The 27,632-nt window shown below is 44.9% G+C and overlaps 1 protein-coding gene across 1 annotated transcript in view; it reads left to right on the top strand.

Annotated features, from left to right (window-relative positions):
- The first annotated feature begins 895 nt into the window (after nt 1-895).
- Nucleotides 896-27,632, top strand: part of CACNG1 (calcium voltage-gated channel auxiliary subunit gamma 1) — a 32,735-nt gene continuing 5,998 nt past the window's right edge. The window contains exons 1-2 of the mRNA XM_084837482.1: nt 896-1,139; nt 21,158-21,232. Coding sequence (XP_084693608.1) covers nt 896-1,139; nt 21,158-21,232 — 319 coding nt within the window. The remainder of the gene's footprint in view (nt 1,140-21,157; nt 21,233-27,632) is intronic.

The raw sequence follows: 27,632 nt of genomic DNA, 5'->3' as shown, positions 1-27,632 counted from the left end.
TTATTGCAAACTGCTTTTCCAGCAACAAGGCCTAGCAGCCCTTAAAGCCTGAACTGAAGCATGAACCACTATCTCTTTATCTTTTGCTTCCCCCCCCCCTTCTACACCTGGTGCTGAAAAGAGTACAACGTAGGCACCAGGTGAGCCTCTCTGGGAAGCTCATTCCACAACCAGGGTGCCAAAACAGAAAAAGCGCTCTCCTCGGTAGCCACCCACCTCACTTCCTTTGGCAGGGGAACCCAAAGAAGGACCGCTGAAGATGATTTTAGGGTCTGGGCGGTTATACATGGGAGGAGGCCATCCTTCAGATAACATTCAAAGCCCTAAATGGCTTGGGGCCAGGTTAACACCAGCACTTTGAATCAGGCCCAGAAATGGACTGGCAGCCAGCACAGATGGAAAAATACTGGCATAATAATCATCATAACATGATACGATATATTTTTTTTAAAAATTGCATTATTAGTATTAGCATCAGTAGCATATCTATTAGTGCAGAGTACACACTGAGAGCCCTGGCAGGGGGCTCGTCACACCAACCCTGTGCTGCTCCAAATCAGCCTTTGAATTCCCAACACAAATCGCAGCAACAGGTATGAAGCTGTAATCCGAGCAGCCTCAGCTCCTTCGCCCCTTCTGTGCATTAATAGCAGCCTCACTCACAACCAGCCTAGTCATCTGATATATCTCAACAGCTGTACATGCAGCCAGCTGCCCATCTTCTCCAGCCCCCAACTTACTCCACTTTGGCATTGCAGGGCTGACATTTGAAAATGCTTAGCTACGCTGAGACGTTGGAAGACGACTCAGGTCGCCTGCAGGCTTCCTTGCCACCACAGGCTGATTAATCCAGAACCAGCCGTCACCACTGCACCTCCGTGTAAACGTTCCGGCCATGAACAAAGCCAAGACTTTCAAAGTCCGGGTGACTTTGGCTTTTATTTTGATTGGCGTAGCTTTAATGTTTACAGCAGTGGTGACAGATCACTGGGCTGTGCTGAGTCCCAAGGTGGAGGAGTACAATGCTACCTGCGAGGCAGCTCACTTTGGGCTATGGCGGATCTGTATCAAACGGATCTTCATGCAAGAAAATGAGACGGACAAGGAGCAGGGTTGCGGGCCAATAAGCCTGCCAGCAGGTATGTGTTTGTTCCCTATATGACCACTTTGACAACACATCAGAGAATACATTAAATTAACACATCAAGATCGATGTGTTTTAGAACGTTAGGGGGCATGTTGGGGGAATGGAATTATCACCACCAATGTTGTTTTCAAATTAGCCCAGTACAATATTTTCTCATACTTCCTATTGCCTTGGCATATTTTATACAAATATTTCCTACAACGCTCGCCAGCTGTCCTGCTATGAAGGAGGATATTCTACAGGGAGAAGACAGAACGTGAAGGATATTTTCTCCTGATTCTTTGATGACATGAGTGCCAGTGAACCTAGTCTTACAGAGCTGACATAAATCGCTATTTGTGGGGTAGGGAATAAGTGGAGTTTGGCATACAAAAAACACTACAGTATCAAACCCAGTCCTGACAGCATATTCACTGAGTTCTTGATTTTGATAATTATGCAAGAAAAAAAATATGTCAAAGATATAAAGCTAGTCTGATCCTGGAAGCTATAATCAAGAACTTTGGCAGTTTAGAATAATGCAGGACCACAGGCTACGGCACATTTCACAGGTGCCTTGCTACTAGAAATAGCTGCAGTTAACCCCGTCACACAATGCACCTGAATGCCTAATAGTAGAGAGCATTATGAAAGCAAAATCCAGATTTTTCATGAACAATGGTATAGCAAGAAGGTACGTAGCGACAACTACTTTAGATAGATATTTTTTAGTGGGTAGTCATGAAGCTCACACACCATTGCTGCTCTTGACTGACGTATAAACTCAGCTATTTTCTCAACAGCCCTTTGCAGATGACAAAGTCGGGATATGAATGAATATGGTATCTCCCTCCCCCCACTGCCCAGTGCATTTGTTCAAGGTCTGAACAGATCTTACATGCAAGTGTATGCTTTGTGTCATCACACAGAGAGGTCCATGCGTACATACAATTGGTGTGCAGGTTCTATTTAGATCTTTTGCAAATGTGCGTATGTCATCAACAGAGCCTCCTACCGATCCCACCCCCCTTCCTAGCTCAGTACATTCATGCTGCTTGTCCAAAAAGAGCAAAGGCCTCTCCCATTCAACTAGATCTGAGCAGAGGGATCAAGGCACAGTAAATAATGGGTGCTATTGTTTCTGGGCAGTAGGGCCATGGGAGTCTGAGCATGTTGAGAAACCATGCCATTCTGGGAGAAGATATTATGGAAGTGCCTGGAAATTTGGGGATAAAGTGGCCAGTTACACATTGCCCAAAAAAGAAAAAAGGAAACGTCAAATGTGACACCAAAAATAGAAGCAAAAGATGTATGCCAAATTTTACACAAATTGGTGTTGATAAATTATACATATCAATTGATGTGTATGTATACATTTATACCTATAATAATTACTGTAATTTACAATGTACCTCATTTAAATACAATGCATCTTACTGCAGTGGAGAAGATTGTGACCACAGGGCAGCCTGTGTGCCTGCTCAGTTTGTTATCCAGGTGTTAATTGGGCAACATCAAGACTAGGGATGTCAGAGAATTCCACCACGGATCTCGGTGAGGCCGAATGCCAGTGCATTCGGCCCCCCGAAATCTGTGGTGGAATGAAGTCCCCACCCCTCACCCCGCGAAAGGCGCGCCAAAGGGGACACTTACCTGTTGCCGTTTGCGCTGCTTTGCAAATGGCGGCCGCGTCTGTGGCCGCCATTTGCTTCCCTATTTTTGCCATGATAGGCTACGTGATTACCATTTGCATCCCTATCACGGCGAAAGACAGGGGCGCAAATGGCGTAGCAGCCGCCATTTGCACCCCTGGTTTTTTTTGCCGTGATAGGCTATGTAAATATTTATGTAGCCTATCACAGCCAAAAAACAGGAACACAAATGGCAGCCGCCATGGCTGCCGCCATTTGCATCCACAGGCTCCACATGGCGCCTGCAAATGCACCCGGCCGGTGGCTCTGCGGAGTTGCCATGGAGCGGAGCCGGCAGGGTTAGGATTTCGGAGGGAGGTGCAGAGCACCTCCCCCCCACCGCGAATCACCCCGTCAAAAAGGTAAGTGACTTTCATACATCCCTAATCAAGACACCTCTTGCTCCCTCTACTTATGGGGCTTTTCTACTTGAGGCTTTTAAACTGCCACTTTAGTGAGGATTCTGCTTCCGGATTCTTTGTGGGATTAAGACCAGCTCCTTTACACATTTTCCTGGGGTTTTTCTTTCTCTGCCTTTCTATGTCTTCCACTAGGTGGTGCTGTGGTTTAGCAGAATTGCACAAATACATGAGGGCTTCATTCTGGCATTCAGGATACACCAGACTTTTCTGGTTAGAAAAAAAAAACACACCCCTATTAAAATGGTTGCGAAGCATGGGAGAGGCCCTGGAGGATGACGACATCATATAAAGCACCCATAAACTACTCTGAGCAAGGAATCAAGAGCAAACAATAAATGCCTCATGTAGAAAGGCTTATGGTGCTTTATCTCTGAACTGGACTTGGGCTGAGCAGCCTTTCAGATGAAGGACTGTGCTCAGTAAAGTAGGGCACATGGCCACCTTGTGTGGGAATGATGATGGTGAGCCTTGAAGTGGGATTTTCAAGCACTGGGTAGGGTGGCCAGATGCAAAGGACAGGGTTCCTGTTCCTTTCATAGTTGTGTCAAACAGCGAATTTCAGCAGGTGCACCTGGAGTAAAATCTGCTGCGCCTGCCAAAAGCTCCCTCTTCTGCACAGCTTTAAAAGGTATCGATAACCTGTCTGCCTCTTGTATCTGGGATTATGTCGTGTTTTGCTCAGGGCCATGACAACATAGATGAAGGCCTCTACTTCATCTCCTGAAAGGTGCAACGTGTGACCTGTGTTCCTTTTAAAACTGAACAGCAGCTTGTGGGCCAAAAAACAAGCAAAGCTCTGGCAGTGAGAATTGGCAGTATGCACAGTCCACACAGACACCATGTGCCTTCTCGGCACCCCACCCACGCTGGAGTATATTGGTTTTTAGTGCAATGGCCATACACGTACAGATTACCCATTCCTTTGTGTGTGTGTTTTTAGAAAGTTCTGACTATTTCGAAGTTCACAGAATCTCTTATCAATGTCAAAATACAATGTAAGCAAAGTTGTGCCATGTATAATGGCATAGTGTACAGATCTGGAACATGTCACTTTAAAATTGGACGTAGCAACAGGGCTGTCCCCTCGTCAAAGGAACCAATGCAATGATCTCAGGGGTTGCTACCCTTTCGGCTAACCCCATTTGTGCAGCAAGGCAGTACTTCACCTTCTCCCTAATTACACTTAGGGGTGGCATCACAATCACACCACCTCTCCTCAGAGGTGACCCATAAGATCCGTTTTCCTCTCCTTAGAAGCTAAAACTAACGTTGCAGTGTGTGGAAGTTTGTATGCGTCTTACATCACAATAGAGCTCTTTCCCCTTCAAGTCACCCTTTCTTAAGAGTATATAATCAGTATTTAGGGAGCAGGGCCGGACCTACCATTAGGCAGAGTGAGGCAGTCACCTTCAGGTAGCTGGGTGGTGTGGAGGGGCAGCAGTAGCCCCCTGGCTGTTAGAAGGCAGACCTGTGTGTTTCAGGGTGCCTGCCCTGCACCCCCTAAGCCAGTCTGCTCCCCTCAGGTGCAGTGGAGGATGCTATTCCATCACCAGTGTCAAAATAAGATTAATCTACAAGTCCAGTTGACTTCTGTAGGTGGAAGGGACAGGGTGCCATCTTGCAGCAAAATTACTCCGGCTGGCCCCATTGGGGAGCCATTGTTACCTTTGTCCTGGCTAAGGCAATCAAGTTCTTCCAGCCCCCATGATGTCCTGTCAGCCTTGCAGTTCCTCTCTTGCGAACATCTTTCTCCCAGGACTGGACCAAACCACATCCTTTGCCCTCCAGCAGACAGCTCATCCCCTTTGGCTACTACTGCAGCCTTTCCAGTCCATCAGCTGACCATCACCCCTTCCCCCAGATGATAGCTGTTGCCAGCTTTTTATGGTCTCACCAGCCTCAGTCCGACAGATGAGAGTCAAGGCTGGTCCAGTTTTCTTATTAGTGCCATTACTGACCCAGAATCTGGCTCAGGGTCAAAACCTGTGGCATGTGGGTGACTTATAAGGCCTAATTATCCATTTCTAAGACTGAGCTAGTGACGTTGACTTTGCTGGATTACTCTTATCAGTATCAAAGGTGGAAGTACTAATTGAAGGGACTATCCTACACAATGTCCTTCCTCCATCAAAGTAACGGAAAGAGTACAGCTTGGTTCCAGGAACAAAGGAAGAACTTCACACTACATTATTTCCTAGTATCTGAAGAAAGTGGCAGTGTCCATTCACCTCACCATACATAAAATTGACAAGTCAAACAAGCAGCACCCAACACAGTGACCTACCCGGCTCCCTCATACCTCTCACCTATACATTCAGAGCTCAGGTATAGGTTTCAGCTGGCCTAACAGCCCTCATTGATCAACTACCTCCCTTCCTATGTTATTCCAGAGCACTATGTTATTCCCACAGTATTGTATTGTAATGTATGTTCATTATTAATAATCAATACTACAGTTAATGACAATATAACAGAAATCCCAGATATATTCATAGACAAGATACCAACAGGGCCATTCACACTATTTTAATTGTTAGTTATGCAGAGGGGGAAAAATGGACCCACAAAGCATCTTTTATCAAACAGGGCAAGTAAATAGAGCTGCAGTAGATGGCATCACATTAAAACATAGATCAAAGGAGACAACCATTTTGTTGTGGTCTAATAATCTAGCAACAAGAACAACAAACACAACCTTTGGAGAGTTTAAAAAACAAACAGCCTTTTACCTTGATTTATGGGACACCCTGTGTGACCAGGGCCAGCAGTTCTATTAATTTTTAAAAAGCATATGTTTTGAGATAGTTGCAATTATTTGTATTCGTGTTTTACCCACTGCTTTTTCCACTTGTTGTTTGCTTCTGATTAGCAAGAGAAAGCTAGTCAGAAGACAAATTGAAAGCTTGCAATTTGCTAGCTGGAAACCTAGTAGATGATTGCAAAGCTTTCAGCACTTTAATTTAATTATGCAAAGCACTAGATGCCTTGATAGCACTATAAAAATAATAAAAGATAATCGCTGAGAGTAATAAATTACAATACTGCCATTCAGAAGAAATGTGAGAATTTGAGAGTCTCTGATGACAGGAAGCGGGAAAAAAACACCCAGTGCTGTTATTCAGAACCCAGGCAAGTAAGGCCCCAAGAATGCCTATCAACGCCCTCCATAGGCATGCTCCCCATCACCAGTAGGTACCATAAATTCTAGTCACACTGCTCTGACTCAACTCACAATCTCTATAATTGCCTATTTGTTTACTATGCACATTTGAAAGGCAGCAGAGGGGCGTGTATATCTCAGCTATTTTCTATCCATGCAGGCATATGCTAACATCCATCAAAGGCAGCAAATACACTTGAGCTGTACTGGTTGTGAATCCATTTTATTAAGACAGCTGGTTATTTATGAGCATTAAATTTATCTAACAATGTGCAGTGGAGGTGAATTTGTGCACTTCATCCAAAGGAAGAAGAATGTGTGTACGTACACACACACACACAGCCCCTCCTGCCAGTGGGATGGCTTGCCAGCAGAACAGGGTGAAAGACTCCACCTGCTGCCCTCCTCCAAAATCCACTCCAGTGAGGCAGGAGACCCTTTCAGGAACTGGAATCGGAGGTGGGGGAGGTGTAGCAGGGAGGAGAGGAGAGGAAGCTCTGTTGCAAAAGCGAAGTATGCTTTGTGACGTTGAATTTTGCCCGTGTATTTCAGGCAAGCATAAAGCACGCTTTCATGCTGAAATCTGAGGGCAACCTACCTTGATATTAGTAACTGTATGCTGTGGATATGAGCCAACCATAACTAAACAAGCCAAAGGGAAGTAGATACATCAATATGCATTTTAATAGCGAAGCAAGCCCTTTAAACAGGAAACAGCGCCGCTGGTAAGAAGAAAATACTCCTTTTAATAGAGGTCCCTATTATGAAATCCATGCCCATTAAATAATGAACTTATTATTGCATAAGAAAAAAAAGAGTGGCTGCAGGCTCTGCTTGTTTGTTACTTTGCAAGGAGAAACCTCAACTTGATGAAGGTATTGGATGTACACATTCCCTTCCCCATCCCAAATAACAAATGAAGTGGAGCTGGATGGGACCTCAGTTCTTCAAAGGTGCATTCCAGCCTCCCAATTCCAATTAGAATGTCATTAATGAAATTTCAGCTGATCAAGCAATGCAATCTCTTCCATTTCTCTACACCATTTCCAGTGGTGTAATGATTAGCTCTCAAATAAAGTCACGTATGGAATAGATACAGCCCCCTGACTTGTCATGTCAGCAGCGACCATAGCAGCACAGACACTATAGAAACATCAACAGGGTGATTCCAAGCAATTTTGTTCCTAGAGGAAGGAGAAAGAAGGTTTCCATGCAGCCATGACTAGGGGGATGGCCAGCAGTCAATCGTGAAAAGAAATGGAAGAGTCCATGTGCACACAGGGCTTCTCCACACAGGGTTTTATCCTGCAAATGAGATTGGTTACTTGCCGACGTTTGCGGGTCCTTTATATTGATGTCATCAACCTCCAGGGTGTCTCCCACACTAAATGACAGTTATCCCATTTTTTAAAAAAGATCGGAGATAATGAGCTACAAAATTACAGCGCATTGAGTTCCTCATGAAAAGAGGAAATCCAGAAATAAGAGGGGCTAGACCACAACACCATCTAGTGGCTGTATAATGAAACATATAGAACATGCAGATAAAGGGCAGGGGAGCGTGTGTAAAGGGAGCCAATCATGATCCCGCATTTAAAATGGAAGCAGAAAGTGCTGATAAAGTTTTAGCCTGCTCTTAAAAATGCTCCTAAGCTAAGGCTCCAAACCCACACCTATGAAGGAGTGAGGCATATTGAGTTCAACAGGACTTACTTCTGAATAGATATGCGTAAGATTGCGCTGTTAGCTGGCAAGCAAGAAGGTTCATGTATACAGAAAAACATGTACAATCCTGAATAGACTCACCTAGAGCTGGAGCAGCATAGTAACCTGGGGCGCAATCCTATGCATGTTTAGGTAGGAAGCTGTCTCATCTCTGCCATGAGCTTATTAGTGGGCCTCAGCCCTTTCCCACCATCTACAATATGGAGGATAATAATACTGACTGATCTTATAGGATTGTAAGAATTACAACTATTTTTTATTCATTTAAATTACTTTTTCACCACCTTTAAGTTAGAACCCCACTTAAAAAGGTATGTGATGTGCTTTCAACACTGAAAAGCAGTACACAAATGTTAAGAACAATTAAAGGAGAGCTCAGAGTTGTGATCCATCCCATAATGAGAGTGAATAACTGTGGCTGTTGCTTAGGATCTTCATGCCTTGTAAGCACTTTGTATTAGGTCAGTAAAAACACAGCAGACTTCTTAAAGAGCTGGATTCACCTCCAGAGTCACCAACTACTCTGTAGCACTCTTGAATCATTTTCACATCATGGCCAGGCCTAAGGCTTCAGTGTGCCCATACATGCACCCACACACAAGCAGAAATGGTCTCAGCATTGGTCACTGAAGCACATCTGTGCCAAGCATGTGGAGCACTCCTCAACATTGAAGAGAATGGGAAATGACTTCTGTTGCAGACCTCCATGATTGCACCAAAGCCCCACACAATCTAATGACTAGTCAGACATTATGCCAAATAGGATAGAGACAATACACATAAGGCAGATGGGGCTCTGCACATCAACCTCACTCACAATGTCCCCAACCTCACCCTGTTGAATGAGGAAGCAGGTAAAGAGCTTCTGCATGTTGACCTGCTCTAGATCAAGTCTTGGCTGTTCGTAAGCAAATACAGGGAGCAATGCAATAGAAGCATCAGTTGGCAAACAAATGGTCAAGCGCACAGGTTTCAGTCCAAGGAGGTTTAGGCTAAGGCAGGGATAGTCAAAATCCAGTCAAAGGTCAGAACACAGTCAGTCAGCGAGGATCAGGCAGCAACAGGAGCAGTCAAGGTAACAAGCAAGGGATCAAACACAGTAAATCAGTCAGGTACATTACACAGTCCAGAAGCAGGATCATTAGGCAGTCCAGAAGGTTAGTAAGCAGAGCATCAATCACAGGGCACAATTTAGGAGACAAAGAGCACAACAGAAGCTAAAAAGACCAAGTTGCACCCCCACTGGCTGGGTTTCCAGTGAAGGCTTTTAAGCCCAAAGCCAGCAGGGCTCCACCCACAGCTCAGCTGCAGCAATCAGAACTCCCTTTCCACAGCCTACTCCTGGGGAGTCCCTTTCTCCTGGGGAGACCTTTTCTGGAGGCCAGCACTCCTTCGCACAGGAGCCCTGCTAGCCTGTTGCATGAGGCGATGACACCCCTGGGGATCAGGGGGTGGCTCAGCCTCTGCCTCAAAGACAGGGTCCCTCTCTCTTGACAGGGATGACCCTGCAACCACTTCCCCGAGGGTTCAGGCTCCTGTGACTCTGTTGGCAGTCCCTGGTCCGGGGTACCCTGGGCTTCTGGGGCCTCTAGCTCCTCCTCAGAGGAGGACTCCTCCAGTCCGGTCATGACACTTGTGTAAACATAACTGGGAATCTGGGTTTGTCAGTGTTTTTACTGATCGCACAAAGGATTCTACTCATGTTCAAGCAAATGAGCGCAGAAGCCCAGTGCAGACCTCCCTGTTCAACATGGGGAGGTTGGAGACATTGGCGGGGCTGGCATGCACAGACCCATCCCTCACGTGCATGTACCCTCTTCAGCATGACACCAAAGTACAGCTTTAGAATCATAGACGTGTGTGTGTGTGTGTGTGTGTGTGTGTGTGTGTATAACATCACATTTAACATCACAGCTACCGATGAGGGTGGAAGCCGAAATGTTTAGGTCTAAATACGTTTTGAAATTACGCTATTGTTAGTCTGTCCAAAGTGGATCCAGAGCCTCCTTGCTTTGCTGTTGTGCTGCTTTACACCCACCCCACTCCTGCTCCCTATATGCACTAACTAAGTGGGTAGTAACACATACGTGCAGATAGCAACTCAGTACGAAAGGATATGGACAAGCGGTCCAGATTATTGCTGAGAGATCATACACTGACTCCCACCATCTGACTATTCACTGCACAAAATAAGATGTGCATAGACTTGGTGTTGGGCCAGCTCTGGATTTGTTTCAGCCATGTAAATATGGAAAACAGAACATTATTATGGCAACAAATGGCTACAGTGTATGGAAAGTTTTCATCCATGAAGAAATACACCCCCTAATTGGGAGCGTAAGGCAACAAGGTTCTTAAAAACATCTTTTTTAGCACTGGTAGACTAAAATATCTTCATTCTGATGAGCAATAAGGGCTTCCGTTCAGGAAGGTAGTCCCAGGTGCCATGAGTCACAATGAAAGTATCTTCAGAAAGCAACTCTACTCGATGACTATTATTCTACACCAATTCATTGTAGAGGATTATTCTTTACATTTCTCCAGAATGAATTCAAATGCTTAATAACCCTGTCGACTCTCATGATGTACAAGGGCCTACCGCAGCAATTATTAAATTGTATGCTTGACTGTTTATGTCAGGTAGATATGAACCTAGCCCTGATAGGCCACAGATATATAGGCTTTACAACTCCAGTTTTGTCCTTGTATGGAGTCTTTCTCCCAACTTCTAGTGAACTATAATAGCCTTAGGGCACAATCCTATGCATGTTTAGACAAAGAAAAGGCCTACAACTCCCAGCATTCCCCAGCCAGCCTTGCTTTTCTGCATCTAAACATGCATAGGATTGCATGCTTAAATAATTACCCTGATGTAAATATGTACTCTACTCCCCCCCATATAGCAAACTTCATCCCAGAACATTTTTTATGACCAGTAAACTTGATACAAGATGCCAATCAAATAATTAATAGACTCCTAGGGCATGTCCTGGTTTCTCTAACATGAATTTGGCAACTTACCTACCATTTAGTAAAAATGTAAACATTGCTCTAATTTTTGGACAATCTCTATTGTTGAAGCTGTAGAGGCCACTCTGGCTTTGTAAAATGATGAAAAGAATATCACGTAATATTTTGCTCAGCCTGATGACTAAGGGCTTTTATGACTCATTTAAGTGCTATTTCAAATGCACGCCTCTTAGGCAAAGGGAATGGATTTTTGAATTGTACCTTTAAATCCATAACATTATTTTATTTTAGTTTTTTGCATTCATATATTGATTTGATTGCAATTCATCTTCCTAAAAACATAGTTTTAAATGTACATTAGCCAACTGAATTTCAATTCCTTTAGGTGCGTTTATTTGCATGAAATGGAGGTGAAATTGCTTTTGAAATCACAATATTGTTTTAATAAACTACATAAAGCATTGCAAAGGTAAGTTTCCTGATTTTTGAAGGCATGGGATAAAATCCAAACACCTACTTACAGTGCAATCCTACGCATGTTTACTCAGAAGCAAGCTCCACTGAGTTCAACAGGGCTTACTTCCACACACTGCCAGGTCATGTCACAAAAGCAGTTTTGAGGGTGGCATGTTATGTGGGACGGGGAACTGCTGTTCAGGAAAAACAACTCTGCTTGGTTTCATAGAACTAGATGCAGTTCTTTGGATCTTGGCCACATTATATTTTTCTGTCCATCAAATGCTTTCCCTTGTCCTGTAGCCACATTCTCGTCATATTTTAGAATGAAGGCATTTGGCTTAGTGTGAAAGGAACAGGTGCTGCTTCTTACAACAGTAAGATGGATGCTGTCTGTCCCCCAGGGGTTATGAACACATTGCAGCTGAAAAATAATATCAAGGGCAGCTGTCTAAGCTGAAGCAATTTGCCTTGTATTAAGAAATTAAAATCCCCAATGCTGTTTTGCAAATGTTACTGTGATTTGGTAACTACAAATCAACTTAAGCAAGGGTGGGCAGAAGGTAGGTTGCGATCTAGTGGTAGATCTTTGGGTGATTTGCAGATCAAAAAGCATTTCCAACTCCCAATATTTTAACAATAACACAAACAACCAGCCCTTTTCCCCCTCCTAAATTAGCCTGCTAAAATGAGGAAAGCTGGTGGGATAGGGGGTGGGAGTAGATTTGTTCTCAAAAGGATTTGTGTGTGAGCTCCAGTTCTGGCACTGGAAACAAATTCCTAGACTGCGCTTGGGCTTAGAGGCACTCTGTTCTGCCATTCAGTGTCCCACTTCTTGAACCACTATGTTGCATCTGGCTCAGCGGAACTTGGGTTTATAGTGAAAAACAAAGTAGATCCCACACGCCTAAAGTATGGCCACCCCTGAATGAAAGCATTGAAGATGTGTGCTAACAAGAAGCATACACCATCACTACCAAGCCCACAAAAGCATTAATGAATGCATGGCAGAATGCTTCCTTGCATCCAATATTTTCTCTTTTATTCTTTGTTGCTGTTGTTCAGTCGTTCAGTCGTGTCTGACTCTTCGTGACCCCATGGACCATAGCACGCCAGGCCTTCCTGTCCTGCGCTCTCTCCTGGAGTGTGCTCAAGTCCATATTCATTGCATCGGTGATGCTATCTAGCCATCTCATCCTCTGCTGTCCCCTTCTCCTTTTGCTTTCAATCTTTCCCAGCATCAGGGTTTTTTCCAGGGAGTTTTCTCTTCGCATTAGGTGGCCAAAATATTTGAGCTTCAGCTTCAGTATCTGTCCTTCCAATGAGCAGTCAGGGTTGATTTCCTTTAGGATGGACTGATTGGACCTCCTTGCAGTCCAGAGGACTCGTAAGAGTCTTCTCCAGCACCACAGTTCGAAAGCATCCATTCTTCAGCGCTCAGCCTTCCTTAGAGTCCAGCTCTCACAGCCATACGTTGCTACTGTGAAAACCATAGCTTTGATGATACGAACCTTTGTCGGCAAGGTGATGTCTCTGCTTCTTACTATGCTCTCTAGGTTTGCCATAGCTTTCCTCCCAAGGAGCAAGCGTCTTTTAATTTCATGGCTACAGACACCGTCTGTGGTGATCTTGGAGCCCAAGAAAATAAAATCTGTCACTGCTGCCATTTCTTCCCTTTCTATATGCCAGGAAGTGATGGGGCCAGATGCCATGATCTTAGTTTTTTGAATGTTGAGTTTCAAACCAGCTTTTGCACTCTCCACTTTCACCCTCAACAACAGGCTCTTTAGATCCTCTTCGCTTTCTGCCATTAGGGTGGTATCATCTGCATATCTGAGGTTGTTGATAATTCTCCCGGCAATCTAAATTCCGACCTGTGATTCATCCAACCCAGCGTTTCTCATGATGTACTCTGAATATAAATTAAATAAGCAGGGCGACAATATACAGCCTCGTCATACTCCTTTCCCAATTTTGAAGCAATCGGTTATTCCATGTCCAGTCCTTACTGTTGCTTCTTGACCCTCGAACAGGTTTCTCAGGAGAAAGGTGGTCTGGTACTCCCATCTCTTTAAGAATTTGCCAGAGTTTGTTGTGATCCACACAATCGAAGACTTGAGCGTAGTCAATGAAGCAGAAATAGACATTTTTCTGGAATTCTCTTGCTTTCTCCATGATCCAGCGAATGTTGGAGATTTGATCTCTAGTTCCTCTGCCTCTTCGAAACCCAGCTTGTACTTCCGGTAGTTCTCAGTTCACATACTGCTGAAACCTAGCTTGTAGGATTTTGAGCATAACCTTGCTGGCATGTGAAATGAGCGTAATTATACGGTAGCTTGAACACTCTCTGGCATTGCCCTTCTTTGGAATTGGAATGTAAACTGACCTTTTCCAGTCTTGTGGCCATTGTTGAGTGTTCCAAATTTGTTGGTATATTGAGTGCAGCACTTTAACAGCATCATCTTTTAGGATCTTAAATAGCTCAGCTGGAATACTGTCATCTCCTCTAGCTTTGTTGTTACTAATGCTTCCTAAGGCCCACTTGACTTCACTCTCTAGGATGTCCGGCTCAAGTTCAGTGACCGCACTATCATTGCTGTCAGGGACATTCAGATCTTTCCTGTATAGCTCTTCTGTGTATTCTTTCCACCTCTTCTTCATCTCATCTGCTTCTGTGAGGTCCCTGCCTTCTTTGTCCTTTATCATGCCCGTCTTTGCACAAAACGTTCCCTTGAGATCTCCGATTTTCTTGAAGAGATCTCTAGTCTTTCCCATTCTATTGTTTTCCTCGATTTCTTTGCATTGTTCATTTAAGAAGGCCTTCTTGTCTCTCCTTGCTATTCTCTGGAAATCTGCATTCAGTTGGGTATATCTTCCCCTTTCTCCCTTGCTTTTCGCTTCCCTTCTTTCCTCAGCTACTTGTAAAGCCTCATCAGACAGCCACTTTGCTTTCTTGCATTTCTTATTCTTAGGGATGGATTTAGTTGCTGCCTCCTGAACAATGTTACGGACCTCCGTCCATAGTTCCTCAGGCACTCTGTCTATCAGGTCTAATCCCTTAAATAAATTCGTCACCTCCACTGTATATTCATAAGGGATATGATTTAGGTCATACCTGAATGGTTTAGTGGTTTTCCCTACGTTCTTCAATTTAAGCCGAAATTTTGCAACAAGAAGCTCATGATCTGAGCCACAGTCAGCTCCAGGTCTTGTTTTTACTTGACTGTATAGAGCTTCTCCATCTTTGGCTGCAAAGGACATAATCAATCTGATTTCGATATTGACCATCTGGTGATGTCCATGTGTAGAGTCGCCTCTTGTGCTGTTGGAAAAGAGTGTTTGCTATGATCAGCATGTTCTCTTGGCAAAACTCTATTAGCCTTTGTCCTGCTTCATTTTGTACACCAAGGCCATGCTTATCTGTTATCCCGGTGATTTCTTGACTTCTTACTTTAGCATTCCAATCCCCTATGATGAAGAGGACATCTTTTTTTGGTGTTAGTTCTAGAAGGTGTTGCAGGTCTTCATAGAACTGATCAACCTCAGCTTCTTCGGCATCAGTGGTTGGGGCACAGACTTGAATTACTGTGATGTTGAATGGTTTGCCTTGGATTCGTACTGAGATCATTCTGTCGTTTTTGAGACTGTACCCCAGTACTGCTTTTCTCACCCTTTTATTGACTATGAATGCTACTCCATTTCTTCTAAGGGATTCTTGCCCACAGTAGTAGATATAATGGTCACCTGAATTAAATTTACCCATGCTTGTCCATTTTAGTTTGCTGATTCCCAAGATATTGATGTTCAATCTTGCCATCTCATGTTTGACCACCTCCAGCTTACCTTGATTCATTGATCCTACATTCCAGGTTCCTAAACAATACTGATCTTTGCAGCATCGGACTTTCTTTTCACCACCAGACACATCCACAGCTGCGTGTCCTTTCGGCTTTGGCCCAGCCACTTCACTCTTTCTGGCGCTACTTGGAAATTCCCTCTGCTCTTCCCCAGTAGTATATTGGAGACCTTCCGACCTGAGGGGCTCATCTTCCGGCGTCATCTCTTTTAGCCTTGTGATACGTTCCATGGGGTTTTCTTGGCAAGAATACTGGAGTGGGTTGCCATTTCCTTCTCCAGTGGGCCACATTTTGTCAGAACTCTCCACCATGACCTGTCCATCTTGGGTGGCCCTGCACAGCATAGCTTATGGCTTCACTGAGTTACGCAAGCCCCTTCGCCACAACAAGGCAGTGATCCATGAAGGGGCTTTTATTCTTTACTAGCGATTTATTCAAGTGTTTAAGATGCTATTGATCCATAAGCCAGTTGGCAGAATATTTTTGATGGAAGATGCCCAAGGGGATTTCTGATATATTTGAGTCTGCCATTGCAGATGCTGCTCCACGCTTTCCTTCTCGCACTTTTCTCTCAGTCACAACCATGATACCATTCTGTGGGGGAGGGGATTAGTACTTCCGTGTGGGATGATACAGTACTATTGCTAAGGGAGAGTCTGGAGAAAGGCACTTCAGGAGTCCACAAGGTAGGTTCAAGTTATAAGTCAGCATGGAGAAAAAGGTAGTTGGGCGGGTAGGGAGAAATACCCACCCCCACATGCCTTTTGAGGCACAGTTAGACGGGACTGAATCTAGAGTTGCCAGTTCTGCAATTAGGCAATAGTCAATTAAAAATAAAGGGTATCTGGTGCAAGTTGATGCATTATGATAGCGGGAGAAAACTGTATAAAACATGGTAATGCTGCCTGCAGTCGTATGATATGCAGTGAAGGAATTACGGAGGCCTTGCTTCACTCCTTGTTGTATTGCCCTTTGTACAAGCAAATAAAATGAGAGAGACCAACAACCCCTTCCATACAACAAGCTGTCTAAGTAGTAGACCGCCTGTTGTACGGAAACAGCTATTGGTGTCTCTCACCTAATTACCCCCCGCCGCAAAAATAATCGTGATAGGAATGTTGTAGAAAAGGTCGTCTCCTGTGACTTCATGGTGGCACATTGTACATTTTTAGCTGTCGAGATTCTTATTGTAAGTCAGGGCTGGTCCTCGCATTAGACAGAGAGAGGCAGTTGTCTCTGAGTCTGGGGGCAGATGCTGGGTGATGAGGAAGGTGAAGCAGCAGCCATTCCCGTCTTTTGAAGGACAGAGCTGTGTGTGCCATGAGGCCTGTGGAGTGGAGGATGCTGCCCCATCACCAGTGTCGGAGTAAGATTCCACTGCCAGTCTGGTCAGCTTCTGTAGCTGGGATTGGGGGAGGGGGCATCTTGCCCTTCATCTCAGGAAGGAGAATGTCTTGAGACTGCCCTGCTTTAAGTGATTCCTTTTTGCCTTTAATTTCTTTCTGTTACTGTATCTCATTTGCATCATGGCCCAAAGCCTGAACAAATAAAACCACTACTGCTTCTACATTTAAAGAAATACAACATGACAGAACACGATCTCCACAAATCACATTAACACAGAGCCTGCTCCCCCATTCTTCTTGCAATTTCATAATCAACAACATTTTTGGCATGAATGCATTGCAGATTAAAAGAGTCCAACCAGCTATTCCCATCTACTTCACAGCAAAATTGCGCAGGCAGGCAAATCTATGAATTCTCTGGCAAGGCTTCTGAAGGCAGTGCCCTCTTGGCATGAGCAGTCACACTGCACTCCCCTTCCCATTCTGATTCTTAAAAGGACACTGCCCTTTTCCTCATAAGCAGATACACGCATGCAATTAAATAGATCCCGTTGTGATCCACTCCTACATTAAAAGGAATATATATTTCTAATTAAAATAATATACACAAAATTCTGACATGTGGTGCTCCAGGACAGAGTTCAGGTCTTGAACAGAACCACGCTGGGTCATTTCTGACCTTCCTTCAGGCCAAGCTTCGCTGAAGCTAGTGCAGTGTAACTTTGAATCTTCATCTTCATGCTATTTGTGTACCAGAATGCCTTACAGAAATCTGTTCTCTTGGTTTTGTCACTAATCACACTAAAAATGAAAAGCTAACCCATCCCCCTTGAAAACTGCTTTCCTCTGGACACTTGATGCATGAGAAAAGGGTCACTAATCATATTTCCTTTGCTGCCACCTTGTGTGGTCAGGTGGGGGATTGTTGAGAAAGGGAGAATAGCAGCCATTATTTTTGGTGCCAAGTTTGAACAGTACCTCTTTCATTGATTGGCTAAGTGAGATGTCTTTTCTGCTACCCAGCCACTCAGTGTGATCAAAGGGAGGACAGGTCTTCAGGGACCTATTTAAGCCTCTGTACTGACCTCATTCCTGCTTGCCAGCATGTCTGTAGCTGCCGATACAAGGAACGTTCTTCTATCATTTACTGGCCCTTGGGTGATGGAGGGTTTTTGCCTTCCTCTTTCTCCTTGTCTTTCTCAACCTGGGAATGGCTTAAGACAGGTTCAATTATTGTATGTTTATGAAAATGTTTTGTTAACTGTTGTAAATTTGAGGCTGAGTAAAGTGAGGGATGACAGTGAGACTGAATTGAGAGGGAGGCTAACTCTGTGATTCAACAATCTGGCATAAGCATGTTTGGTGCATGAGGGGCGGTTCAGGCTCCCAGATGGGCTTAAAACTTTAAGGGTTCAATCCTATGCATGTTTAGAAAGAAAAAAGCTGGGGAATGCTAGGAGTTGTAGGACTTTTTTCTGTCTAAATATGCATAGGATTGCGCCCTATGGGAGTTTAGATCCTTGGATTGGGAGTTTTATTTTAACTCCCATGACTCACTGCATTTTACGCTTACGTAACCGTGAGCTGACAATATTTAAGTTGGCTAAATTCCACATGCTTTCATCCAGGCTGGGGAGCAGTCAGTTAGATTAAGTGTTAGGTTTGGCCTCTTGCTGTCTGTGACTATGCTTGCAATGTCTCCATTTAGTAAGGAAGATGATTATGAAGTGGCTCTGATGACAAAATATTGCTTATGTTGATCCCAATGTTTGTAGTATTCACTTTCAATAAAGCTGTGGCTTGCTTAACATCCAGTTCAGGGGTGCTGATCTTCCTTCTGCCTCCTTCCTCAAAAGAATCTCTAGCCAACAGGACACAGCATTTACCTAATGCAGGAACATGGGCACTAGATACCTACAGTCAAAGCATTTCAGAATATGCTAACAGTGCAAGCCTATACATGCCTGCTACTCATAAGTGAGCCCCATTAAGTTCACTGGGACTTACTCCAAGATAAGTGTGTATAGGTTTGCAGCCTAAATGTTCCGGCACTAGCTTACAGTGTCTGATCATTAAGACCATAATGGATATGAGTATCTGAATACATATTAGCTGCCACATTAAACTGCTGCAGGCCTTGACTCCTTACAGAGGGCTCCACTTTCGGTATATGGCCAGGGGTCCACAGATTTTAGTTGAAATTAGAAGACAGCACTGGTAGACTCTCCTTACTTGGGGAGGGATGGGATCTCATTTCTGGTATTACACTGAGCTTGTCTCGACAAATTAAAATATTCACTTGCCACTGGCAAGCTGACGAATGTATTTGTGGACCCCTGCATACTGTTACCACTACCCCATGTTGAGATTGCTTTTGTGGGGAAATTTAAAAAGCCCAGCCTTGTGCACAGTGCACCTTCACACAACTGCCTCACTGTAAGCAGGGAACCGATTAGGGCAGGGCTAGGCAACGTGGGATTGCTTCAAAGCAAAGTGAAGGCCTCTAGCTGCTCCCATCTTCTTTTCCCATGGGTGCCTTTGAGCCATATGTTTGCCTCCGAGACTGTGAAGGTTTGAGGCCTACAGAGACAAAAGAAAAACATTCAGGCTTAGAGGCCGGGGGAGGGCGGGGTACCCCTGAGAGGAATATTTTCATTTCCCTGGTTAAGTTTCATTTCTTCAGGTTTGAAACAGTACTTTAGGTTTTGAGGGAGGAGGGTTTGCTCAGGGGGTCCAGATCATAAGGGGAACCCTGACAGAGACATTCTTCAGAAATGAAGGCGACAGGCAGCCAACGCTTTCCTCTGCAGCGTGCCCATTTTGTGGTGATGCCCAGGATAGTTTCTCAAATTGCCAAACGTGCCCACATGGCCAAAAAGGTTGTCTTCCCCTGGATGAGGGTGAGTAGATGCAAAAGAGTACAGGGCTCTTAAACCTTTCATAAATCATAGAATAGAAGAGGGTATATTGGTGTAGGTGTAGCTTAAGTGAAATTCTCTCTTCTACACCACTATTAAAGGTACAGGCTTCCTGCCCTCTTTTGCATCCAGCTCCCCTACAGCTGATGCACTTGGCAATTGCAGGTGGATTTCTGGGGGCCGTCAAGCACTCATTATGGCAGCATATGGCAGCCCTTAGTATGGTCCGTATACACTTTCCATGGCTAGGGACATTTTCCTCTCATACTCGGGACTAACAGCAGAGAAGCAGCTCTATGCAAGAATTATACTTAGCCTTTTCACATTAAGAGGCCTCTGGATCAGTCCTCCTGAGTTCCTGTCTTTGCAGGTGCTGTCTTGGGGCTTCCTCTGCCTTCCCCTCTGAGGCAGAGTCCTTGTCCTCCACAGGTGATGCCCTCGTGGTAGTTGCCCCTGGGGGCCGGGGCTCCTCCTGGTCTACTGGCAAATCCTGGGCACTGCTGGTGGCAGGTGGTTCCTGGTCCTCCAGCTCTTCTGAGGAGTCTTCCAGCAGGGCCATGACATAAGCAAAGCATTTACTCATCTGTAGGTATTCTGAAGGTCAGATTATTATTTTTTTTTTAAAAAACTAGATAAATTTCTAAAGCAGGGGTACAGAACCTTAGATCGGTGGAGGGGGCAGAAGCCCAAATCCAGCCTGTCTGGGATCTCAGTCCTGCCCTCTGAAGTCCCCCAGATGGCCCCGCCCCCTTTCCCCAAACTACCAGTTGTTTGGAGGTTTCCTGCTTTGGGGCAAGTTTTTTCCCCATTTTAAAAGGCTCTCCTAAAGCTTGGCTACTGGCAGTAAAAGAGGTAAGTTAAAATATGCTTGCATTTTTGGCCCTGCCCCCTTTTTTCCCTTGGCCTGCCCTCTTTTGCCATCATCCCTGCCCACCACTGGAATATGGGCCCCAAGAACGTCTCCAAAATGGAATTCAGACCTCTCTTTTGGCCCTGTGTTTCAGGGACGGGAGGGGCGACGGTTCCATTTCCAAACATGTGCTTGGCCTATATAATGTGCCAGATTAAAGGCCCTGGTAGCATCTAGGATGTTGGGTTGAAAGTCTGGGAAAGACTAAGATATTAGAGGGTTGCTGCCAGTCAGAGCAGGTAGGTAGGTTGGTGGCTGAATAAGCCAATGCTTTGACTCATTCAGGGGCAGCCCTTTAAAAGGAGGAGAAAACAATCAAAAGAAGAAACCTCTCTAAAGCTGCAAGCCTGCGCACAGCATACTTACTTGGGGGCAAAGTCCTATTGAACTCAATTGAACTTGCTTCAGAGGGAAAAATACCCAGGATTGCACTGTATGTTCTTTAAATCTCTAGTCTGTTTCAGCATGCAAATTAAATCAAAATAATAAAGGAACTGGCTAAAACTCTGCTTTTATCAATTCGTGTACATTTTCTCTCCCCCTCCCTTTTTTTTCTCTCTTTCTTTCCCCCTTTAGAAAGCAACTGTTCATATTTCACACACTTCGTCTCAGGAGAGAGCACAGAGGTATTTCACGTATCAACACAAAGAGGTAAGGCAGAAATCTGTGTTATCACTGCAATGTACCTCACGTAGGGACTCAGTACAGTATGTGTCCAATTCAACAGGCTGGAGCGTGGCCTTCAGCAACAGTGGGAAAGGAGAACAGGCTGCAAAGGAAGGATTTCCAAGAATATGACTGGTGACCTACTAGGCCAGGGATGGGCAACTTTGGGGGTCCTGGAGCACCATTTTGCCTCTCCCCCGGGGGGGCCCCCACACACCATGCTCTGTGAGATGCTGCCAAAATACATAAGCAAAAAAACCCCTACAAAAACGGCTGTGTTAACACAAAGAAGTACTAAACGGGCCAAATGCAACTTCAAAGTTTGGCCTGTTCAGCACTCCTAGTGCGAAAGTTGCCATTTTTTGCCACGGCAGGCTGCGTGTTGCCCACCTCTGTTCTAGGCCACAGAACCTACGGAACAAGATGAAGATTCATATAGCATATCTGCAGAAAGATGTAGGTTGCAATCCTGTGCACACTTACGTGGGAATCAGCCCCACTGCTCTCAGTGGGGCTTACTTATGAAGAGACACACAGGATTGCACCACTGGGCAGGCTTCCCGGGACTAAGAGCAGGTAGCATTGGAAAGGTTTCCATTCTTTCCAGAGAAGCTAGTCTAGGGGACACTGCAAGATATTCGCTCCTTCCCTCAGCATCACTGGCTGAGTGACGTATAGTTCTGTCTGCTAACTCATTCTTGAGTGAGGGGATCCTCTAATTTATGATGTCTCAGCCTTTTGTCCACCTGTTTACGCTTACTGTCTTTCCTCAGCAGTAATGCTTTGTGGCAGAATGCCTCATTACAGCACTGTTAAGCTCAAGTAGATTTACTGCAGTTGTGCCAGAAAACTGCATTAGCTATACACATGGATGACTTTTACTGTGTTTGGGAATGACCGATTATATGGTAATATTCATCCTTGTTCACTGTTTACAATTATTTGAGAACCTCTTTTGAGTTCTAGTGAGTAACATGATATACCAGGATTTTTATAATGTTTCATACTATCTATGTATGTACAATTTACAGTTTGTTTTGTTGTTGTTGTTATTATTATTATTAATAATAATAATAATATAATGTACATGTCTTAGCTATACACCCACTCTGATCTTTGACTCTGATATATTCACTGAATATTAGGGACCATAGGATTGGTCGGAAAAACTCTTCCGAGGTCAGAGACAGCGCACTGACCTCAGAAGGAGGAGTCAGACATCCACCCCCCTGTCCCCTCGCAGCCGGCATGGAGAGAACCGTGCAGTCTGCCCTCCAAGGTCAGAAAAGTAACCTCGGAGGAGGAGGAAAGTGGATCTTCCGGTGGGCAGGGAGGGAGGAGACCAGAGAGGCCAGGATATGGAATATCCTCAGCGTCCTCCAGCCTCCTAACCTCCCCCTCCAAAATACCTTCACTACATGAACTGAAAAGCCTTTCTAGTGAGAATCATCAAAGACAGAGGATGGAGAGATGAAGAGATGAAGATCACCTCTGCCACTCCTCCCACCCTGTTGGCCTCAGCCTGGCAGGGCATGGGCATCTTGGAAGCCTCCGAGTTCGGATGCTTCCAAGGAGCAAGGGTGCGATCGATAGAATTACACCCTTAGGCTCTAACCTATACCCACTTACCTGAGAGTAAGCCCCATTGAATTAAATGGGACTTACTCCAGAGTAAACATGTACAGGATTTCCCTGTTAATTATTTTAGTTTGATGAGGAGCATAGGAAGCTGCCGTGTACTGAGTCAAACCAATGGTCTCTCCAGCTCAGTATTGTCTATGCTAGGAGTGACTTTTGAAAGTTTCAAACAGGACTCTTTCACAGGTCCACTGGGAGATAGCAGGGATTGAGCCAGGGCCAATGGTATGTTAAGCAAGTGTCCTATCACTGACCTATGGCCCATCTCCAAACTCAGGGTGAATAAACGTGACAAAAAGGACACGGGACCACCATTCCCACGCCAGTCTACTTGGCTCCAAACATCAGATCAGTTATGTAATTGTTCTTAGCAGGACTGGTGTCATGGATCAGCATCACTGAGCGCTTGCAGAGCCCCACACCCCAACAGGGGGCCGGCTGTGATCCCCAGAGTGCCCTGACAAAGCCCTGTTCCTCCTTCTCACTGTTGCTGCCCATTTGCTTGCCTTCTTGAAGGGTACGAATGCTGGCAAGAGGAAGGAGCAGCAGCAGCAGCCTCCTCCTCCTCCACTCACCTTGCTTCTTATTCTGGGCCATGGTGCTGAGGAGAGGAAGAGAGCAGTGGCGGAATTATCAAGGAGGTGGGCCCACTCATCACATCCTGCATTGAGCAGGGGGTCAGACTCGATGGTCTTGTAGGCCCCTTCCAACCCTAGTATTCTATGATTCTATGATCTTGCCCTAGACCCCTTCAGAATCTGGAGCTGACATCAGCTCTTTGCTCTTCACTGCCTACATACTGTGAGGCCATCCTAGTTCTGCCCTTACTCAAGCAGGTATCAAGACTGTTAGAGAACACTGTTAGAGAATTTCAGCACCACCTACATATTGGGTGCACAAATAATTCAAGACACCTTGATTATAAGGACGTCCAAAAAATAGAAGATACTGTATGTACACCTCTCCCTCAAAGTAGCGGACATGAATTGTACCCCCAAATGGTTTCAGGGCTTCAACACTGGTCACACAGCTGAAATGTATTCTGGAAGATACTCTGATTACTAGAAAGGACTGAAGTAGGACATCAGAGCTCTGGTCCATGATGGCTTGGAACAGGGCCACTCTCTGGGACTCCCCACCAGTACAAATTAGACAGGGACTGACCCTCCTGGGTTTTTCAGTGCCTACTGAAAATGTACTTGTCCAACAAGCTTTTGTAGAATGCACAAGGAAGCTGTTTGTTTGTTTGTTTATTTCATTTCTATACCGCCCAATAGCCAAAGCTCTCTGCCTTGCCTCCCTAGTCGCCATGCCATCGCCTCTTCTAAGTCGTATACAGTATTTTATTCTTATTTTAATGCTGTATTGCTTATCACTTAGAATTTTCTTTTTAATGTCAGCAGTTCATAAATCTGGGTAAATAAGTAGAGGAGGGGCATGACGTATACTTCTACACTATATAGAAAGCTACAATTTGATACACATATAACTGAAAATACCCCATTATTAGAAGCAACTCAAAATGGGACATTTTAACATCTAATAATCAAAATTCAGCCATGAAGCTCACTTCAAGCAAAGCAAACCGAACCTGGCCACAGATGGGATGGAATCATGAGTTGTAGGAATTCCGTGGCCATTTCATACAAGTGAATCAACTTTGGCAAGATTTCCAGTAGCAGCCAGGAATACGTACTTATACTTGCAGAATCCAAACTGTGTTTACTTGGATGCTTGCTACAGGAAATTAAAGGCAAGTCAATTTCCTTGCTTTGCCCATATGAATTTTGAGAACATGTTTTGCCACGGACAAGTCTAGACACGTTCACACACTTCACTCTTCATGGCTGACCACATGCAAACTAGCCACTTTCTAACTGAAATCCTGAGAACTTCCCCCTACAAGCTTTTCATTCACTGGAGACACTTGAAACGCTCACCTGCCCATCATTTTTCCCTGCACTCCTGGGGAAGGGGGAGGAGAACTCCATGAGTTGCACATCCACCCCTAAGCTGAAGCTTTCAATGCAGAGAGAAGGAATCAGATGCAATACATTTTGCTGCCTGAGGCAACAGACAAGATAGCGCACGCTCACTCACACACACACACACACACACACACCATTCTACATAAAGAAGCTGTGGCATTCCTGCCCATTTATCAGTGAGAATACCTTTTCAATAAGGCCTTTCCCATGGCAGGCAACACCTCCCCCACACACAGACTAACACTGCCACTAAGACCTTTACCTCAGGTCCAACCCTCTTACTTTGTGAGATGTGAGGACACACTGGCTTTTATTCTGACTTGTATTATTCTCTCTATTACTTCACCCTTCTGTAGTCTTGAGCAGTAGGCATAGGATTTTATAAAACAAAGAAATATTTATTAGTTACAGCATCAAGATGTTAAACAGTAAATAAGTAACTTTAAAAGCTTCTATAGATAAAGATATATATCTTTTCACACACATGCACACTTAATTTCCTCTTTAGTTGCATACACAGAAATCCTAGTCACAATCTACCTCTTCATGATCAGTCTCTTCACAGACCCTGTCCAAGCCCTATCTGTTCCCTACCTCTCTGTCTTCCCAAGCCCTGTCTACCTCCTTATCTGAACTACACAAGCACAGCACCCAGTTTATATAGCACACACCATTTCACACACCCCATTCACTCAGCCAGTCATCTCACATATGCAGATACATCATACCTCCTGTCACTCATACCATTCTCACTCTAGATCTCCTTACCATAAAGACATAGAGGCATAACATTGCTACACATAAAGGTGTCCCCAACCAGTCGTGTCCGACTCTAGGGTGCGGTGCTCATCCCCGTTTCTAAGCCGAAGAGGCAGCGCTGTCCGAAGACGCTTCCGTGGTCATGTGGCCGGCATGACTGAACACCGAGGTGCACGGAACGCTGTTACCTTTCCCGCCAAGGCGGTGCCTATTTATCTACTTGCAATTTCTTGCTTTTGAACCGCTAGGTTGGCAGAAGCTGGGACTGAAGACGGGAGCTCACTCCGTCACGCAGCACTCGGGTCTCGAACTACTGTCCTGCTGACCTTCCAGTCTGCAATTCAGCGTCTTAACCACTAAGCCACCGCGGCCCTTGCTACACATATATAACCACAAATTCATAATATATATACATGTAACATCACAGAAGCCAAACAGACTGGCAGTTGAATCTTCCTTCAACACTGATGGGATAGCATCCTCCGCTGCACTTGAGGGCAGCAGAGTAGCTTAAGGGGTGCAGGGCCAGCTATGGGGCAAACACAGCTGGGTCAACACCTCACCGCCGCTCGCTCACTGCTCTGCTTGGCACCTGCTTACTGCCTGCTCAGATAAATGCTGCAACACAGCAGCAGCACCTGCTTGTGTCCTGGGAGCACAGCAAGCCCTGGGTGTGCATGCGCAATGCCTTCTGGAGTGCATAGCCTGGGTTGGCTGCCTCTCTGCCTGCTCACTCAGTAGCACTGCCTGGGACATGTTGTGAGAAGACTCCAAGGCCAGACAGAAAGACAGCCACAAGCATGCCTTGCTGCCTCACTCTGCCTAATGGCAGGGTCAGCACGGATTATTTTTAGTGCTGCTGCGAAGCCTCCCAGGATCAAGGATCTGACTGCTTGATTAAGTGGCCCGTTGGCCAAGCTAGTAATATGGCAATAGATGCCACTCTCAACTCTTCGGCTCTCTCACTTCAGATACAGTGTGCGTTCATCAGTACCATGTATGTTAGCGTGAGGCAATCTGTAAGATGACTGAATTTTGCATGCTAAAGCAATGTTTTACATCCTGTGGAAGTAATAGAAATCCCTAGATTCCCCCCCCCCCCGTATCACAGAACTTTCCTCCAAATGTTGCAAAATTTGCATATTTTAAATTAATAATAAAAGGCTGAGCATCTGCGCTCCTTGCATTTATTAGCCATTTGCACACTATTAGAGTCATCCATTTGATCTTTAAAAACACATCTATCCCATTACTATTCACTTCAGAGGAAATCCTTGGAGTGTACCGCAAAAGCGGGGCAGGGGGGAAGTGCATGAACATTTTCAAAGATGTTCGAAAACATCTGAAATGTATGTCAGGCTCTCCCATGTGTCTTCAGTCTGAATCAGGGCTGAACTAGATGTGACAGCAGCAGTTTAAACACGTGGAGAACTGCCCCAATGGGTAGAAAGGGGAGAGTCAATTTGAACAGCAAAGGGGGTGTGGAGGTGAGGAGTGCAGAAACCTCCCGCTTCCGACAACCTCCTTCCCACAGCACCTCTCTCCAGGCGGTTTTCTCCTAGCTCAGGTCACTTCTAGTACCAAAGCTCAACTGAGGAGTAAAACCTTGAGGAGAGAAGCTGCAGACAGATGGGGGTGTTCTGCACTCTTTACCTGTGTGCACTTTTTGCTGTTGAAAAACAAGAGACTTCGCCTCTACTTTCCATGTGATGTGGGGCAGTTCTGTGTTCAAACACACAGAACTGCCCCTGTATCAAGTTTGGTTCTCAGAAGAGCACAGAAGTGAAAGCAAAGAAAAATGCAAACAGAATGGCAATCTGAAAACACAAGATGGAAGAAACATATTTGCCCTTCTCGAAAATAAGCGCACTTCCAATGGAGACAATTACGATTTCTCCTAGGAGAACAAATGGAGAGGAGGAAAGGCATTGTGTATCTGGAAATTAATGCAATATGTATACAAAACTCAGGATTATTCAGCCTTCTCCAACCTGGTGCTC

This window comes from Heloderma suspectum, chromosome 2 (assembly GCF_057233095.1).
Source record: "Heloderma suspectum isolate Gila_16-S chromosome 2, 16-S_ref, whole genome shotgun sequence".
In the NCBI taxonomy this organism is placed as follows: Eukaryota; Metazoa; Chordata; class Lepidosauria; order Squamata; family Helodermatidae; genus Heloderma; species Heloderma suspectum.
Note: the sequence above shows the minus strand (reverse complement) of the source record. Positions and strands in the feature narration are given on the sequence as shown.